This window comes from Nelusetta ayraudi, unplaced genomic scaffold (assembly GCF_046127955.1).
Source record: "Nelusetta ayraudi isolate G7.1 ecotype Tasmania unplaced genomic scaffold, CSIRO-AGI_Nayr_v1 ptg000007l, whole genome shotgun sequence".
NCBI lineage: Eukaryota > Metazoa > Chordata > Actinopteri > Tetraodontiformes > Monacanthidae > Nelusetta > Nelusetta ayraudi.
Window position 1 is genome coordinate 2,046,453 of NW_027466057.1, and position 19,317 is coordinate 2,065,769.

The 19,317-nt window shown below is 46.6% G+C and overlaps 1 protein-coding gene across 2 annotated transcripts; it reads right to left on the reverse strand.

Moving 5' to 3' along the window:
* Positions 1–1,083: 1,083 nt before the first annotated feature.
* keap1a (kelch-like ECH-associated protein 1a) lies at positions 1,084–18,175 on the reverse strand. 2 transcript variants are annotated; one of them, XM_076017770.1, is made up of 12 exons: positions 17,799–18,175; positions 12,169–13,008; positions 8,060–8,259; positions 7,818–7,974; positions 7,115–7,207; positions 6,866–7,012; positions 6,652–6,758; positions 5,941–6,070; positions 5,082–5,290; positions 3,484–3,689; positions 2,678–2,854; positions 1,084–1,820 (listed from the first exon to the last, which is right to left on the reverse strand). In XM_076017770.1, exons 2-12 carry the CDS (start codon positions 12,379–12,381, stop codon positions 1,636–1,638), a joined length of 1,824 nt encoding a protein of 607 aa, XP_075873885.1. In that variant the 5' UTR covers positions 12,382–13,008; positions 17,799–18,175; the 3' UTR covers positions 1,084–1,635. The 2 variants fall into 2 exon arrangements, with proteins under 2 accessions (XP_075873885.1, XP_075873886.1); XM_076017771.1 differs by having other exon boundaries at positions 17,744–18,175.
* Positions 18,176–19,317: the final 1,142 nt, after the last annotated feature.

Here is a 19,317-nt window from a genome sequence, read left to right on the forward strand (position 1 = left end):
ACAGTTTAGACTCTTCCTTTTGAATGTAGCACGAGTTAGGTAGACCGTTGAAGTGAATTTTGAGTAACGTGGGAAAACAAACTAGCAATGACCAACAGTCTCCCTCCCGGCCTTCCGCTATCAGTGGAGAACGTGTTCGGACGCATTCCATCCCTGCAAGCTGGTCTTTGTTACAGGTGCCTTCTCCTCTCCTCCTCTTCTCCAGCTCCCTCCTTCTCTTCTCCTCTTCAGCTCCTCTCTTCTCCTCTCCTCTCCTCTCCTCTCTGACCACGAGTGAGGCCACATCTGAAAAACAGAGTCCGGATCCTCTTTGGTGGCCTGCTGAGATAATTGCAGGTGAGCTGTGGAGGAGATGGATAACAGCCGTCCAGTGTGTGTCTGTGTATGCGTGTGAGATAAGTAAAGACACACACACACACACACACACACACACACACACACACACACACACACACACACACACACACACACACACACACACACACACACACACACGTGACGTCTGTGCTTGATGACTAACGCTGTAGTGGCTCCGGCGTCCTCAGACAGCTGAAATAAAAAGAGGGTGAGGGGAGGGGAGGGGGCGAGGGTGAGGGGTTTGCTGTTAAAGGCTCTGCTGCCTCACTCTCGTCATTTTCTCTAAAGCCATAAAACATGAACAAATATTCTTTGTCCAAACAGGGACTTTGTGGCTCACCGGCTGCTCGTGTTCTTTGGTTTGCCGTCTTTTGTTTGTCAAGACGTTGAAAAAAAAAAAAAAAAAAAAAAAAGATTTAGAATTCAGTATTTTTTGTAATTTCTTTTTTTTTGTGTGTGTGGATTCGACAGGGTTGCTGAAGTGTTTTTCCCCTCTTGGCCCAAGTGCATCTGAATGACAAAACATTGTGCGCAGAGGCTGTTTTTTTGTTTTCTTTGGATCTACTTCACCACCTAGTGGTGGCTGAGGTGCAGTTGCACGCAGTTACTTTTGAGTTCTACGGGAGGACGGCGGAACCGCACGAGCCTGACCGGAGCACTTTTTCTTTCTTTCTTTCTTTTTTTTTTTTTAACCCCTGCGGTGAGAAATCCTGCATCCTGCGCCGGGTCCTTCATCACTTGATTCAGTTTATTGTCAGAAACGCAGCCAAACACGGCGAAGGTGCACAAATGGCGGAGCTATTTCGGCAAACAACAAAAAAAAACCAAACAAAAACCAAACAAGAACACACAAGCAAAGTGCTCATTCCACACAGTCAGAGGTAGAGATACAAACAATACATACAAAAGAGAAATTAGGGCACTTATGGCTGTTATAAATTTACAATAAAATTCAATACTGACAGATTTTCTTTAAAAAAAACAAACAAAACAAGAACCAAACAGCAGTGAAATTTCGTTAAATAGCGTCATCATTCAGAATGATTCAGTAGCACCTTGTTTATAGCGAGGTCTCTGTGATGCTACCGTGTTTTCTGTGTGTCGTCGTTTTTGCTGTTTATGACGCGCACCTCGTGCTTCCTCTCCGTGGAATGACGTTTGTGCCTTGTCGGTTTGGTCTTTGTTGGTTAAAGTCCTCTCTCTAAGACCACCACCACCACCACTACGACCAACACCCCAACCAGCAGCAACACTCCAGGCTGGACTTCAGCGCCGTCCCTACGTGGCTCCGCCCTCCTCCTGCTCGGCCTCGGCCTCGGCCAGGCTGCCTGGACACGGCTCCATTGTAACAGCGACGCCCATCCCGCTGCGTCCGGCGGGCATGTCTGACACGCGCGTCCACTCGTTTCTCTCCGGACAGTAACACTCGATACTGGACAGGAAGCCCTGCTGGTTGAAGCCACCTGCACACGCACGCGCGCACACACACAAAAACACACACACCGAGACACAGCACTGACATTAGATATTCCTCCCCACAGCCATCAGACCGTACAACACAGCATTGCAACAATTACAGCACTACCTCACACACTTAGGGAAAGCACAGTATTGAAAATATTTGTATTTTATGAAATTCAAATGCCTCATAATAGATTTTTTTTTTTTTTTTTTTACTGCAGTTTCCCCATTGTGGGATAATAAACGTGATTCTTATTATATGATTTTGTTCCGTATTGATTATTCAGGAGAAGCGCCCCCCCCCCCCCCCCCCCCCCCCCACTGTTTACATGCAATAATGTGGTCGATTGTTTGCGACAGCGTTTCACTCAATGAAAAAAAATAAAAAAATCACGCCACAAAAAACGGACACTATTATTCACTCCATCATTTCCCCAACGCACGTGGGGCAAACTCAATTCGGACAAAAAGGCGGAAAAGGTTTTAATCTCCACTAGAGGGCGCCATCTAACCTAAGACGGGACCATAAGACAGGCCGTCGGTCCCGACTCATTGATGCATTCTGCATCCGCTGCTTGGAACTCACTGCAGAGCACTGTGAATGTAAAGGACCTATATCCTCTTAGAACATTTAGAACGCCTTGGAATCAGCCTCCTACTGTTCTTGCACCTGTTTTACATGAACGTCCCACTATTCTGACTTTTATTGCCTGGACCGGACTATCGATAGACTTGACCAGCAATCCACAGGATACACAGAGAAAAACTGCACGACCGGTGGGAAACGCCTTCTCTCAGAGGTTTTCCAAGATGGACAGGCGCAAAGGCGGGCGACGTTGCGTGCTTCTCAGTGACTGACCCAGGACAAAGATGCGCCCCTGGTAGACGGTGACTCCGTGCGCGCTGCGACAGTGGTGCATGGGGGCGCGGGCCTCCCACACGTTCCTGGCTATGTTGTAGCGCTCCACGGAGCACAGCTGGCTCTGGCCGTCGTAGCCTCCGATGGCGTACAGGCACGAGTTCAAACAGACCAGACCTGCCGACAGGGGAGAGAGGACTTTAAGATTATGTGTGTAATATTTGGGGATTTTTTTTACGAAGAAACATCGACACCACGTGGTTATATTTTAGATGGCAGCGCTCTTTCACTTCGGTCCTATTAGGGACTCTGTACCCTCCCTCTCCTGAGCTTGCCAGTGAACTACAGTGGCCTGCAAGCACAAACCTGCATACCTTGTCCCCCATTTTCTTCTTTGGTTTATTTGAGGACGGGAGCGTTAACCCTAAATATGAAATGCGCTGTCAGGTGGGCTGGATTGTCCACACCAGGCTTCCTGAGAAATATGGTGTTAGCTAACGGAGCAAGACCCTTGTGTATTATTATACGCATTTAAGAATCGTTCTGAGGGTAGGAAAACCAAATCACTGTTATTGTACTGTGAGTATCCACTTTTATTAATGCATTTGTGGGCTGTATGTTAAGCTTTTACCAATCTAAAAAGTCATAAATCAAGCCAAATTCTACACACTGGACCTGTAACCCAGCATACAGCAGCAGATAGACTGTGTAAATAATGAAATCTCAACATGCCTCTTTGCACTTTATTTGGCGCACGATGCACCTTTCGTTTACCGCCCCTCCCCTTCCCTCCCCCTCCCCCTCACCGAGTCCACTACGCGTGGTGCTCATGGGTGCCAGCTGGTGCCAGGTGTTGGTGTCCGGTTGGTATCTCTCGGCGGTGTTCCAGCGGGTCTGGCCGTCGTAGCCGCCCACCACGTACAGGAACCCCCCGCACGCTGCCACGCCGGCGCCCAGACGGGCCACCGACATGGGGCAGGTGAAGGACCATCGGTTGGACTCCGGGTCCCACCTGCAGTGCCAAAGGTTTCATCTCTTAACGAGTAACAAATGAGTGAATGAGACAGTGATGTCATTGGGAAAAAAAAAAAAAAGGCTTATGACCCGGCATATGCGTTGGGTCACTTTTTAAATGGATCAGAGCGCGATGCAACCTCCTCCGTCTAGATTAGCCGAGCAGCTTTAAGTAGATTCCGTTAAGCTGCCAACTTTGTCTGGCCGCCGCAGACGAGCGGATGAGGAAGGCAAAGTTGAAATTTTTTGGGATTTATCCAGTAAACGAGTAAATTCAGTCATCTAGACAGACAGAATTTGAATTTTTTTTTTTCTTTTAGATTTGGATGTGTGATATATTTGCACATAAGAAGTGAGTCTAGTTGCTTCACAATTAAAATTACAATAATTATAATTACAATGTCAATTACAAAAAAAAAGGCACTTTTTTTTTTTTTATTCATTCCCACTGCCGTTTCTTTCTTCTCCTACTGTTTTAGTGACAACTTGCAAACAAACATAGAAGATGTCATTCTATTAGAAATTGAAGGAGTCCCACTAGAGGTGACGCGTCAGTCAACAGAAAAGGTTAGAGATAAACCTGCCATTAAAATTAAAAAATAAATAAAACAGAGTGAATGCAACCACACCCATGTTACAGTAACCAGAAGTCACCGTGACCCAGAGGGAGCAAAGGAGGAAATAAACACCAATCAACACGGCCCACAAAAAAAAAACAGCTCCTACAGGCTTGATGACAAAGATGAAGGGAGCTACGATGAGACAGTCTGGCGACTCAAACGCAGGTTAACGACCAAAGCGCTTCGCCCTGTCAGCGGCCGTCAGCAAACGTCTGCGAAGCGTGAACTGCTGATAAGGAGGCTGCTGATGTTGCGTAACTCGGTGCGAAAAGCTGTAATCTGACCTTTGGTAAACTGATACTGGCTCCACGCAGAGGGAGTACGTTTTAATGGCAAATTAAATGTAAAAAAAGAAAAGGAAAAAAAAAAAAGGCACGTCATTGCAAATTAGCCGAGTGCGGCTCCCTGCCGAACCCGATGCGCTGACTCATTTGGGAAGCGTTTTTTCTTTTTCTCCTGTCGACTGTTGTTAATTTAAACGCTCTCCTCTCCTCAGAGACGCTTCCGCGCGAGGCTTTCAACTCGACGCCGCGGTTAGCGTTTCATTTTAAGCGAGCCCCCTTCCCCCCCCCGATGAGTCGGAGTTGCTCTCGTGACGCTGAGCAGAATCAGTTTGATGAGGGAAAACGGAGGATGAATGGGAGGCAGAATTTCTTCAGAGACGTAAAGAATCATGTCATTGTGGATTTTTGGATTTTCGACAAACTGATGAGCGTCGTCACAGTTGCTCCTCCCTCCTGTTCGGTAACTCATGGGTCGACCTGTCTCACCTCTCCACCGTGTTGTGGTGGGCGGAGCCCTGGGAGCCGCCTACGGCGTAGATGCAGCCGTCCACCACGGCCACTCCGACCCTGTTTCGGGGGGTGTTGAGCGGCGCTCGCTGGCTCCACTGGTTGGTCATGGGGTTGTAGCAGCAGAGGGCGCTGGACTCCGCGTTGGTGCTGCCGCTCGCCTGGAGCGACAGGTTCCTGCCTCCAACCTGGATTCACCCATTGGGGAGAGGGGGGGAGGAGAAGGGGGGGGGATTAGAGGAGAGATTAGCCCGATCTCCTAAACTTGTCAAGACAAACCTGAGTCCATTCAGGCAGATGGTGACGAGCGGGAAAATGATTAGTGTTGGACGGTTCTGGCTTTAGCTTGTGGCAAAAACGGATGTTACATTACTGTAATGTATTACCTCTTTAAAGGGCCCCATACTGTGGATCAGTTCACTTGACAAATGTTTTTTTTCCCAACGATTTCTGATACTTCTGTCACTTTATTCCCGTCACATAAAGCACGTAATATATCAAAAACTGCTTGAAAATCAGCGCTCTGCGATGTCACAATGGGCAGTGACACCAAACCCAAGTTAGGGACAACATCTCCCCGGACATTTGCCGACCTTGCATGTGTCCCACTTCCAAACACATGGAGGGTGTTTAGCCTCTTGCTAAAACTGAACAATTTTCAGCAAGAGGCTGCAAACGGAGGGCTAATCGTGCCGTTTCCTTGAGATATGTTGAGGGTTTTTTTTTCTGGGATAATGAAACGTGAGGCAGCTCCACTGGTGTTTTGGAATGAAAAATAAAGATCTAAAATAAAATAAAAAAAACAATAAGCACAATATGGGATTTGTGCTACACCTACGGTGTAGAGGAGTCCGAACAGCGAGCACGCTCCCAGTCCGCTGCACGGCGAGACCATGTCAGCCAGTTTGAGCCACATGTTCCTACTGGGATCGTAGGCCTCCATCAGCGCCAGTGAGTGCTGCTGGTATCTGAGAGGAGACCAGAGGGAGGTGAGAGGGCAGCCGCACCGAGACGTTGTCACCACACCGCACTGAAAAGTCTTTTGGGGAGGAAAAACACTTGGAGGTGCACAAGAAAAACGCAACAGACGTGAGCTGCTAAACGGCTGAGTGTGAGCAGAGCAGGGCCTTTAAATGGAAACTACCTGGGTTCTAAAGCAAGAGCCACTGTGGTACACTGACTAAATAACTTCTATTATAAGGCAGTGGAACAAAAAAAAAAAAGCAAAAAAAAACAAAAACAAAAACAGGCGGCTTGTTTAAAGGTGCTCAAACAAGTCACGTCCACTGGACGGCAGACTGAAGCATTTTCTAGAAGTTTACCACTGGGAGGAGGGAAGACAGTCAAGTGTCAACTTATGAATTGTATTGTTCATACATCTTTGACTTTTAAAATAAAAGCCCACTTTGTATCAGACGCCCATTGAAGTGTTGACACACTGTCGCTCTTGTTTGTCTTTTGGGAACTAAATGCAAGGCAAGCATCCAGATTTCCCAGATTGAATTCTAAGTTCCTGGAGACAAACACTTTCATTCCTGCGCTTCATTACCCGCCGGCCACGTAGATGAGCTGAGTCCCCCGGTTGGGCGCTGGGGGCAGCTTCCTTAAAGTCATATCCTGGAAGATCTTAGACAGGAAGTCCTTGCAGGAATTGGCCTGCGGGGAAGACACACGCGTGAAAACAGGACGGGTGAGTGTAAAGCGTGCGGCTCTGGAAAAAAAAAAAAAAAAAAAAAAAAGACATTTGCAACAGCAGGGTTCACCTTGCTCAAGATGGGACAGGACAGCAGCTGGTTCTTCAGGAACTTTGGAGGCAGAGCGTAGATGTGAACAGCATTGAGGAGGGCATGAAGGTACTGGGCCCGACCCTCCATGTCCCAGCGGACCCAGTCTGTGCAGGCCCTGTACACCTGCAGGAGAGACACGGTTGTGCGTGGAATTTCTCTCAGGTACGAGTTGGCCGCTCCGGTTTCGATTCCATGTTGTAAAACGTAAAAGATTTGCTCACGCACCTCGGACTCGCACAGCACCTTGATGCTGTCCTGGCTGATGAGCTCCAGCAGCTGACAGTGGGAGAGGCTGAAGAACTCGTCCTCCTTGGTCACCTGGAGGACAAAAGCAGTAGAGAGAAGACAGGAGAATATCAGAGATTATACCTTCTGTTTTTTTCTTATTACATGTCTGAACTCAGATGATGATGACGATCTGGAAAAAAACCCAAAAAAACACAGTTACTAATATTGGCTCTATGATGAACTGCGTCACTCCATTTCACTCATCCATTGAGTTAAAACAAACACAAACATGAAACATGAGAGGGAGCAGAAAGAAGAAGAATCTTACATTATATGCCCAGTCACCCGAAGAAATACATTTACAAAGAACTTAAAAACATGCTTAACAACAATTCTGGCATTTCTCATCATTCCGAGGTTATTTTGGTGAATGTAACGCAAAAAAACTGTGATATCGTTTGTCACTTTCAAACTGATAATGACTTGTAACGAACAATCTGAAGAATTCTAGAAGGAACGCCGCAAACTTGCTGCAGCATCCTGGGCTGCTTCACAGTGAGACCCTGGCTTGTCGCTCCCTCCTTCTTCCCCTTACAGAACGTCGATCGGGTCCGGTCATATTCTGACGAGCTCAGAGATTCGACTGATTGACCTTGTACTTGAGGTTCCAGCGAACCCGCGGCCGGCCCTGCGTCCTCACCTCGCTGAAGTGCGTGTTGATGTACTCCCGGCAGTGCTGGTTGAGCTCCGTGCAGCCGATCTCCTCGGCGAAGCGGGCGATGCCGACGACGTTGGCGGGCTCCAGGTGCTTCATGAGGAAGTCGCAGCACGCCTTGGCCACGTCCTCGAACTGGAACCTTGCGTGGAGGAAAAAAAACAAACTGTAATGAACCCACCGAACAGCAGCAGCAGCAGCTCCAGGCGGCTGGGCTTTTCTTTTACCTCATGGCCGCCAGGAGGAGGTGCAGCACGCACTTCTCCCCCACCGTGATGCGGGCGGTGTAGGCAAAGTCTATAAGCCTCTCCACCACCTGCGGGCAGACGTCGCGCAGCGTGACCTCGGGCGCGCCGCACTCCCTGAAGCTGCTGGTGAACATGGCTCTGAAGTAGGGGCTGCACGAGGCCAGCACCACCTTGTGCACCTGGGAACAAGCAACAGTGTTGAAAATGAAATTTGGCATAACAGAAAGAAGAGCAACCCAAACACCAACCATTGGAAATATTTCATATCATAATATTATAAAATATTATTAGAATAACCAATTTAAATATTGTAATCATAAACACTTTCAACAAGGGATGTTAACAATTAATGGATTATTGATTAATTATTGATTAAGAATTTAAACGATTAAATTTAATTAGTCGCAATTAATTGAACATTTTTAAAACCAGTAGTTAATATTCTACCAGGAAAGAGCAATTCACCTGTAGATACTGTGATGGTCATAATATACTTAGAAGTTACTTTTAAACAACTTTTTTGTTTTTTTTAAAAAAAGTTGAAATGTGACCCATTAGAAGTCAACTTAAAGTCAGAGGATAAATGTTTGATTATTTAAGGGTTAAATGTGTTCCTTAGAGGTTTTTCATTGTGAAATTTATGTTCTCATGAAAAATCGCAGCTTATCAATGAATAGTTAATCGATCGAAGATCAATCAACTAACGATTAATGAATTAATTGATCATTTTCCGTCACTAGTTTCAACACTATAATAATATACATTAATATTGAAACAGTCTATTCAATTATTATTGTTAAATATTATTATAGTAAAGCGTTTCAAAATTATAATATTTAAACAGTAAGGGGGCGGCAGAACAAAGAATGGAACAGCAACAAGACACCATTCGGCTTATTTCCTTTGCTCTGCTGATCGTGCAACGGCTGTTGCACATCAGAAACGTGCCCGTTTCCCAGTTTCAGCTGCTTGATGCGTCTACCCCTCCCTCCCCACCTCTCCACCCAGGTTGCAAATAGAACATCACTAATAAAACCTAGCCTCAAACTTCGCAAACATTCTTTGTTTAGTGACAGCCGCCCTAATTACCCCTCCTACCTGAACCTGTTCTCCTGAGAGAAGACAGCGAAGAAAGGGATTCTGAGACTCGTCAGGCCGTGCAAAGGCACAAATACTAAAGAAAACAGGCGGCGGGAGCGAGGCCGGCGTCCCCCTGAACGTACAGGGAAGGAAATAATGGAGATGAAGCGATACCATATAGCAGTGGTTATCAGTTTTTTCCTTATCATGAAGTCGCGACCCAAATTTACTCCACAACACTGAAATTTATGAGAGAAATAGAAAAATAGTGCAACAAAACAGAAAGCCATAATCCAGTAATGATATATTAAAAGGGAAACTGCATAGGAAAACAGCTCTGCGACCCACTTTTGGGTCGCCACCCACCAGTTGAGAACCGCTGCCCTAAAGGTAATCCAAGTTCTGGGTATTCAGAATGCTTTGGAAAGTTAAAAAGCCTTTATCTAAAGTGAATTTCCCTTCAAGGGTTAATAAAGTATTCTGAACTGAACTGATGTTCCTGTCCTCCAGAAATTTGAAATAGCACAGCTATGATCATTGTTATTATTACTATTTCTAGCTTCACACAATGTTGCCAATGCTGTAAATTATGTTTGGAAGTAAAGTTGATTGTGTTCAATGGGACAAAATGGGTCGTTTTTCAACCCTGACAATTTACATAAGCTTTAAAAATGTCTCTCACTAAACATTCGTACAATACTACAAAAGGGGGTTGAGGTCCACTGAGGGCGGTGAGTGAGCTCGACGCTCTGGGGGCAATGTTTCAGCGGGGAAACAGCGGCTTCCTCCCATTAACGACCTCTGCGGCCGCTGCGACTGCTCGTCACGCCCTTCACAGCAACGGCTGCGCGAAGGTGACGCTTCCTGCCGAAACTCTTCAGCCGCGAGTCGAAGACGCTGCTGAGGCCTCCTCAGACCTCACCGACTGAACTCTCGGGGGCCGCTGTTCGGACAGAACGGAGGAGTCCTGCGGGAGGCCCCCGGGAGGCCTCGCTCCGCAGGGACCTGCTGCTGACATGCTGCCGCTAAATATCACAGCATCATGCTGACAGGTCTGGTGTGTCCACCAGCCTGAGGGGTTCAGCTAAGGTGGCGGCTCGTTGTGGAATGTGCCTCCGTGAAGTCAAACTACTGAAACTTGAGCGGCCTTTTTTAATATTAGGTTATTAGTCTAAGAGCTGGTCGCTGTTATACTTGTTGTTTATTATCTATTTCTTTTTAATTCACTCTTTGCACTCTTTAGTTCTTCATCCTTGCACTGTACATGCTGCTATAACTACGCAAATTTGCCCACAGTGCAATAAATAAAGGTCTCCCTCTTACAGAAGAGAATTAGGGCCACAAGAAGAGATATAAATTAAGACATGATTTTTTTTTTTTTTTCCAATTCAAGACTGTTGAAATGTCGGGAATAAAGTTGACGTAAAAAAGACAAAATCTTGTGAATTTTGCAATTTACGTAAATGTGAAGTAAAGTTGAAAGATTCTGCACGCAAATCTAGTGGAGTACTTCCGTTTTTGGCACTTTCTTGATTACTGTGGGTGAACCTTGTGGGATACACCTGTTTTTTTGTTTATTTTTAACTGTGAGTAACCGGGTAAAACCACCATTCATATCATTAATCTGGAAATTTCCACTTTATTCCCAAAATGTCCACTTTATTTGCGCTGAATATTTACGAAGTTTCAACTTTATTAACGAAATGTCATCTTTTTTTAAGTAGACTATTTTCCACAAAACTTCTTTCCCTTCTTGTGGCCCTAATCCTTTGGTACATTCTTAATATCCTGTTGTTGTCGAACATTTTGTTTGGTAAAATCAATGTCTTCATTGTATTTGTCCTGTCTCTAAAACGGAGAATATATTGTATTTGGAAGAGTTGAGGATTGCAACGTGCTCAAAGGTCCTGGCCCATATACATGATACATGACTCAGCAGTGCTCCCCGCCAGTAATACCTCTTCAAACTCTCCAGAAGTGAAGAAAAATCCAGTATCTCTTTTCGATGTCACAAAGAGCAACGCTACCTTCTCCAGGTCGGCCTGCACAGCGATAGTGTTGCCACAAACCAAGCTAAGTACCATCTGTTCGTGACCTCCTTGCAAACGTGTGGAATGTTCCAATGAAGCAGCAGTTTTAACAGGAAGTTGAAGTGGAGGGTTTCAGTGGGAGGATGTAAACAGAAAGCTGATGCTGCTGCGCTAAAGTGCTGAATAAAAAGATTATCTGAAATACAGGTCAGGACATGGGACCTTTGACATCCATCATCATAACACCAGCGCTTGGAACGTCTTCTTGCACTTCCATCTTATTGGTTCAAAGACAATTAAACCAGACATTCTAAGGCGAACTTGGGCAAATTACAACCCGTGGGTCACGTCTAGCCTTTTGTGCGTTAGAACATGTAGGCTCTTTAAAAATATGTACACCGTGTACGTAATATAACTGTGTTTTTATTTTATTTTTATCTTTTATTTTGAAAAGCGTTAGGTTCGTATTACTTCTGCGTGGACGCACGTGTGTGCGTGAGTGACGGTGAGCAGCGACCGGTGACAGTGATGTCAGCTCATCAGCCAAGAAAAGAAAAGTTGATAACGAATGCGGTGTTTTCAGCAAGACGTGACTGTCAGCTGCATCTTTACAGAATATTAAAGCTAAAGCCCTGTGCTTAATTTGTGGTATACAGGTCACCGCGTTAAAAGATTACAACTTGAATCACAACTACATGACCCAACATGAAGCGTATTACAGAAATCTGTGTTGCCAACAAAACTGCAAACCCAACCAGGCCTTTTAACAAAACGTTACACACCCAGACATTGCATGCAGCCATCAGGACAAGTTTTGCAAATTCTCACAAAAAAAAACAAAAAACACTGAATTCATTTTTTGAGAAAAACAGAACCTGTTTCAGACGACGTGTTTTCGGCTGTACCGTCGTGACTTGACACGTTTGTGTCCGACACGGTGAAGGCTGTGTGTGCCTCACTGTTGTGAGGCGTTCTCACCTTAAAGGCGGCCGTCTTGTCCTTGTGGCTGACGCGCAGCACCAGGTCGCACAGCATCCCCAGCCGCCTGAACTCTTCCATGGCCTTCAGGCAGCGGGAGGCGTGCGTCTCCACCGTGTAGTCCAGGTAGCCGGACCCGTGCATGGACGGCACCGCAATGGCCGAGAAATCCGAGTCGCACGTGGGCCGTCTCTTTCTCATAGGGCAATGCATTCTGGGAGTCAGAACACCTCGGACTGTTCCAGTGAGTTAAACAACAGCAACGAAAAAAGTTTAGTCTTTACAGCCTTAAAGAGTTTGAAGAACTCCCTTTAGGTTTTATCCCATCGGAGTCTGGATTTCAACTTGGGGGGGGGGAATTCTTTTTTGTGCTTATTTCATCGAGGTTCCAACGAGCAGAGGTCCTTGGTTGCTCCATTTTTCCTCCAGTGGCGGTAGAAATCCATCAAATGCGCAAATTCCGCCCCTGGGAGTGGGCGACGCGGGCCGTGCGGCGGCGCTATCCATTGGCCATGCCGACCGCAGACAGAAATCCGGCATGAAATGTCCTGAACTCACACGGCTCCCCGCACAAACACACTTCCAGACTCCTCCCTCAGCCGCACGCCCCGGCTCCCACATGACGGGCGGCGGCGGCGGCAGGCGCATCCATAAGCGAAGGTCACCCCTCGTCACCCTCCTCCGAGGCTCCGATGGCAAGCTGAACGCGATCCTAATGTCCGCTGTGGCGGCGAAGTGATCCGCAGTAGGTAGAAGAAGAAGAAGAAGAAGAAGAAGAGGAAGTGCGGCGTTGGAGGCGTCAGTCAGACGCGTCCGGGCGCCGTGGCCCCCTCGCTCGCCCTGCGGATCAAGAGAACGAGAAGACAGCGTCAGTGACGACCTCGCGCAGCCTTTTTGGTTGTAAAAACGCTCATGAATGAAACATGTGACTTTCTTCCTTCCCTCCCTGCCTCCCTCCCTCCCTCCTCCCCTGCTGTGTGGATGTGTGATTGTCACACACCCAAGGTTTCACTTCCTCGCTGCTAAATTCAGTTGCGCCGCTTCAGACCACAGCTTTGGCCCAGAAGGCAGAGTTCTGTTTGTTCATCTTCGACTTTCCAGGCGAAGACGTTTTGCAGGACTCGACATAGAAACAGGCAGCATTTGTAATGTAAAAGGGATGTTCAAATATATTCACACTGGGCACTGCGGTTTTTTTTTATATTGTGCCTGGATATTAAAACGTATCTTTTCTGTTGGCAAATTCAAGCTACTACAACATTTAAAACCACGTTACATATGACAATTCAATTGTTTGCTGTGTCATCATGGGGAAATCATGGGGCTGTCTCATAAATACTTAAAAAAAAAACTAAGTTCGATGTCTTGAAAATTACATTTTAATTGAGCAACTTTGATGGTGACATATTTGCGAGACAGAAATTGGATACCTTCACCTTTGAACCATGAAGAACCGACAGGAAAAAAAACAGAAGAAGAAGAGCGGAGGACATAAACCATTGGCGACAATGATCTGCGGTTTCAAGTGACGATAATCTCTTAACCAAAGGAAAGAAAAAGATAAAACTTCCGTCTTTCCGCATGTGGACAGGAGAGCGCCGGCACGTGAGTCACACAGGAGCGACTGGAGACACGCTCACTCCATTTAAAGCCAATCGGTTTACAAATGAGTCGAGAATGCCTCTATATTGAGTGTGAACGTAGTGACGGGAAGAACAAAAGCACGCGTCACATCGCGGAACCTGTCCGAGGCGGCGGGCATTGCAGAAAACAACACGCCGGACGTTACGATTTATCACCGTCTGACTGCCGCTGACGTAGCAGCGGAGCGGCCAAATCAGCAATCGCTCTCGCCGACACTCCTTATCTCAGCGCTCCTGATTACGTCTCCGGGGTCCGTGTGCACAAGCATGCAGGCTCAGGATGCTTGCGCACACAAGCCTGCCGACCAAAAGGCTTTTGGGGAAATTATAATTCCGAATGATTAAAGGTGGTTCGAGGGGTTTGCGACTATGACTTTTATGTTTCTATTATCGGTCTACAATAATTTTTTTGGCAGGGCCTTTTGATGAATCTGACCACGGGTCTCAGTTTCGGGGGGTCAAAGTCTTCCGCAGCTGCGTTTCCATTACAGTTTTTCGCAAAATAAAAGCGATATTTTTTAAAATTTCGACAAAATACAATTGCGATTTGCAGGTGTCTCCACTCCAATGGTGTAAAGCGCATACGCCGTGATTCTCGTGTGATGAGATTTTATGAGAATTGCGGCTTACGCGTCCAAACATAACTCGCCATTGTCACAGTCAAGTCAACTGGTCATGTGACCCCGTACGTCCCGTCTGGTGATGCGGAAATGTGGGGAAAAAGTGTTTCCATGACACTTTTACAATATACCTCTAAATCGATACATCGGAAAAAACACCTCATGAGAGGTGTTTCAGCGATATTTGAGAGGTTTTTCAAAGTTTACGTGTTTAAATTACCGTTTTTTTATTGCGACATTTAGGTTTTGCGCAATTCTAGGGCTCATGGAAACGCAGCTAGTGCGACATTCCAATGTGGGAAAAGAACAGCGGCAAATAATAATGTAACGCAACCGCGTCACACGATGTGTCTGATGTCCCGGATCGCGGGATCGGATATTACGGTGCGTCAAAGCTAACAGAAACAGTTTCCACAAGACTGAAACTTCTGCTGACCACTACAGAGACTCTGGTGACACTTGTCACACACACACACACACAAGTAAGATAAAGGCGGCATTTAAAATCAAAGTGCCACTATGTACAACGTAATCTTGAAGCACCATGTATAGGGAAGGCAGGGCACCACTAGGTGCGGCAAAAAAGGAGCAAAAAGTCTGGCGAGACGACTCAGGCTCCACGTCTCGGCGTTTAAATACGGAATGGCGACGCTGTGAAGTAACATTCTTCACGGCTGAATAAGCGCAGAGCAATATTCCAACAGGCACGGAAACTTCTGCATTCCAGAGCTGCGCTGGCCACTGCGGCTCCAAGCGGAACTAACGTGCAACAAAAAGAGAGAGAGAGAGAGAGAGAGAGAGAGAGAGAGAGAGAGAAAGAAAGGGAGAAGTTGCCGCTGCACCCGGTTGGCTACGGTGCAGTCGTCTGTGCAGCAGCAGCAGCAGCAACTGCTCCAGTTCAGAGACTGTGGGGGCGCATGCAACAACTCAGATTCTGTGCACAACAACAGCAACGCCCTCCCCCCGACAAAAATAAATAAATCAGGGCTGTCAGCATTAACGCGTTAATCGCAATTAAATACAAGGCAAAGCAACGCGTTATTTATTTAATCGCATTTTAATCGCAAGATTTAAGAATTTATTTACATTAATATGCAATGAAATAAAGAAACAGCAGAATTGTAAACATGCAAATCAAATCAAATCAAATCACGTGATTCATCGAGGTCAACGATGGGAAAAATTAACCTTGATTTAAAATTGCATTCGTTTGACAGCCCTAAAATAAATAAATAATTCAATGTTGTTTGTGTGTGCAAAGAGCGGGAATGATTGTGCACTTTTTAGGCCCTGAAAGAGCACACAGCCTTCTGCAGCCATGTTGCACAATCAAATCTGTTCAGCCTGAAGGTCTTTCTGCCGGTCATATGACCCAAAGACTGAGGGAGAAAGAGGAGGAGGGCGGCGGAGAAGGAGACGGAAGGAGAAGAGAGAGCGGTGGAAAGTGACTCTGGGGCTGCAGGAGGATTTGCAGGTCAAGAAGACGTCGAGAGGAGAGGGAAGGAGCGGGAAGTCGCTAACGCGGCCGTCGGGCGGCTCGGGTTTTCCATAAAGGGCCATTGTGCTGGGATATGTCAGCCTGTCCGGCGCTCCTGATCGGGCTTTGAGGGGAGTTAGCAGTGAATTAGTGTGTAAACACAAGAGAGCTCGCCTGCTATATAAAGCCCTGCAGGAGGACTGTGAGAGCCCCCCCGAGAGAGGCGGCTCGCTTCACCCATCTCATCTGGGGTCCTTGGGAAAAAAGTTTGACGCGCGCAAACTTTCAAGGGTATCGCCACCACAACAACACGCGTGATCCGCCCTCCTCCCGTCATTCAGAGTCGTTCCACCAAAATTTGGGAGGCGAACCATGACTCGCACAGCGGCGGGGGGTTAAACATTGACAGGCGCCGTCAGCGGCAGATGGTCCAGGAACACGTCAGCCCAGGCAACTCAGCTTCCTTTGACCTGCACGGCTGAAGAGCCGTTCACCTTTCAAAAAAAAACAATACGGTTGCCATCCCGGCAGCAGGGCTGACCAAATATCTTGGCCAGCGTTGAGTAACAGCGGTGATATAAGTCCGTCCATGTGTCTGATTGGGGTCAAAGGTCGCTGCGGGGTAAAGCTTTTTCTTTCTGTTTTTTTTTAATCATTCATGGGAAATAGGAGAAATGGCCGTGTGGGGCTGAAAATAAAAGGCCCAGAAGGCGTCAGAAGACGCAAAGCTGCTACTTTCACGCAATCTGAATAAAAAGCACATATCATTTGGCTAATAAATAAATACAATAATTGGTCACTATGATTTTGTGATTTTTTTTTTTAGTTGGTTAAAAAAAAAAAGAAGGCACAGACAGAAGATGTAAATTAGCATATTTGCTAACATATTTACAAAAATACTTATATTTTCATTACTATACTTATACCTTTCAAATAAATGTTTAAAGAAAAAAATAGATTCCATTAGAAATTTCTGCAAAAGTTGACACAGTGCTCAGAGTGAAGAACTCGGTACTGAATGATCATTTGCAGTAATTTGCAACCACTGTCTTCACATGTTCGACACGAGTGATCATCCAATCATTTAAAAACTTTGGCTTCACCCAAGTGCACAGAAAGTGATTTTCGTGGGCTCCAACTTCTCATCATTCTAAGAAGTCAGCTTATCAGTCACATGGCACATCAATTAAGCAAGAGCATGGGTTCATGGAACCATGGCACTTCTGATTGTAACTTCAAAATGCCACTGGAATATTATTTTTCAATGATTGATTTAAAAAAAAAAAAAAATAACAATAATAATTAAGTTGGAAGGAAATAAATTAGTCTAATTACCTCTGCAACTAAACATCTTACACGCAAATAGTACTGCGAATCCAAAATCAGACACACACAGTGATTCGACAGATTAATGGAGAACCGATGACCGGAACAAATCCGGATCTGTGTGTCAGCACCACAGCAGCGTGAATGGAAACACATGACGAGGCAGCCGTGGGAGCGACTCATACAGACCGACGCGTAACAACACAATAAAGCACGAAACTCCAACTGAGAAGTCTAGACAGCGGCGCGAGCCGCAACTACCGGGTCCGGTCAGAAAAACGCGTTGCGATCATCAACGTGTTGTCAGCGTGTAGCCGTGTAAAGAGGAACACGCAAACAATACTCACTCTCTCACGCTCGCACTGTCAACCATGTTTCGGATATCACACTGACTTTCACAGAAAGGGCGCGCCCGCTGCAAATGAGCAAAAAAAAAAGACAGAAGAAGGGAAATAAATATCCGCCGGGACAGTGACGCTCAGACGCCAGTCGAACCCACTCACTCTCACCTAGAGACAGACAGACTGACTGACAGGAAAAAGACACTTTAGACTCCACACACACCTCGGTTCTGCTTCCAACACTTCGGCGTAACTTTCTTCCCCCCGAGGGGGAGCTTCCGCTGACTCCGCTCCCGTTCGGCCGCCTCAGAGCGTCGTCCCGCTCACCGGCTCATCCGTCACGTCAAAGCCCGAAATAGTGCCGCCAATTGCGGGGGTGGTAGCGGTGGTGGTGTTTGTCCTCTTCTCCGTCGCGGGCGGTTCTGTCGTGGACTCGCGTCCGTCCAAAGGGAACAGGCGGAAGGGAAAGTAAAAGGAGAGAAACAATAAACTGTGCCAGGGAGGGATTTCTGCATCAACATGACTCTGCGGTGCAGTTCACGCATGTACAGAGTCCTACATGGCACTGAGTTAGAAGCAGCAGCGGCGGCGGCGGCATTCCGTAAAACTGAAACTGGACCTCGGCCAAGGGCGGGAGGCGCGCGCCCGGTACAACCTCGCGACAATTGATGAGATCCCATGCGAACGTTATGAGATTATGAGATTAGGGCCGACTTCAGAGGAATGACCGGGGGAATTACAAGGTGCTGTGCGGGAGGTTGTGTCCAAGACGTTTTTCTTTCTTTCTTTCTTTCTTTCTTTCTTTCTTTCTTTCTTTCTTTCTTCGCTGCCACCTCGCAGCAAGTGCTGTAGGTCGTGGGTTCGATTCCGGGGCCTGGGGTTTAACCCTGTGTGGAGTTTGCATGTTATCCCACTGCCTGTGTGGGTTCTCTCTGGGTTCTCTGGCTTCCTCCCACAGTCCACAGTCCAAAAATATGCATGTGAGGTGAATTGCAAACGCTAATTTGTGTGTGTGTGCGCGCGATGAACAGGCGACTTGTCCAGGGTGTCACCCTGCCTTCGCCCTATGACAGTTAGGGAGGCTCCAGCAGACCTTCGCAACACTGAGTTCAGCAATAAGACGGTATGGAAAGTGGATGGGTGAATGGTTTCAGAGGAGCCATTTGAAGTTCAGTCGTATCCAACAGGACAAGCAGAGTTGTCAGACTCTGGGAGTCCGGTTTCCTAAGAAAGAAGAAGCAAACGGAATGTCCCTGGTTCCACTGTGGGCACTTTGGAAAACATTTGAAATGTGAAACTTGCCTCTTGGATGTTGCTTCTCCTCTTAAAAGACAACCTGGTGGATGTCCTCCGACGCCTCCTACCCTGCCTATCTCAGATGACCTAGAGCAGGGTTGGGCATTTTCTTTGTCTGGAGGGCCACATTAGGTTCTAAAACTTGACAGAGGGGAGGGAGCAGATGGATGGAGTGTTTTGGTGACCCACCTCATAGGAGAAAAACGTGCTTTCAATGTCAAAAGAAAATGAACAAAAGCAAAGTTACAGGGAAATATGTGTATTTGAAGCCCCGAGGTATTCAGCTATTCATTGAAATGACTCTTGAAACACTGAAAACATGGATGAAATCCAGCTATTTTATTACTTACTTACTATTAACCTAATTTCTTCAAGTTTGGCGGGCCAGATTAAAAAGCTTAACCGGCCGCATTTGGCCCCCGGGCCGTAGTTTGCCCATGCCTGAC

What these genes read in the sequence shown, in the direction of transcription:
- keap1a (XM_076017770.1), bottom strand. Translation starts at nt 12,381, where the DNA reads ATGCATTGCCCTATGAGAAAGAGACGGCCCACGTGCGACTCGGATTTC. An exon ending in TGTTCGGACTCCTCTACACC is followed by an intron (nt 5,291 to 5,940) that starts GTAGGTGTAGCA and finishes GGGTGAATCCAG; the next exon opens with GTTGGAGGCAGGAACCTGTC. An exon ending in CACCACGCGTAGTGGACTCG is followed by an intron (nt 2,855 to 3,483) that starts GTGAGGGGGAGG and finishes CCCTGTCGGCAG; the next exon opens with GTCTGGTCTGTTTGAACTCG.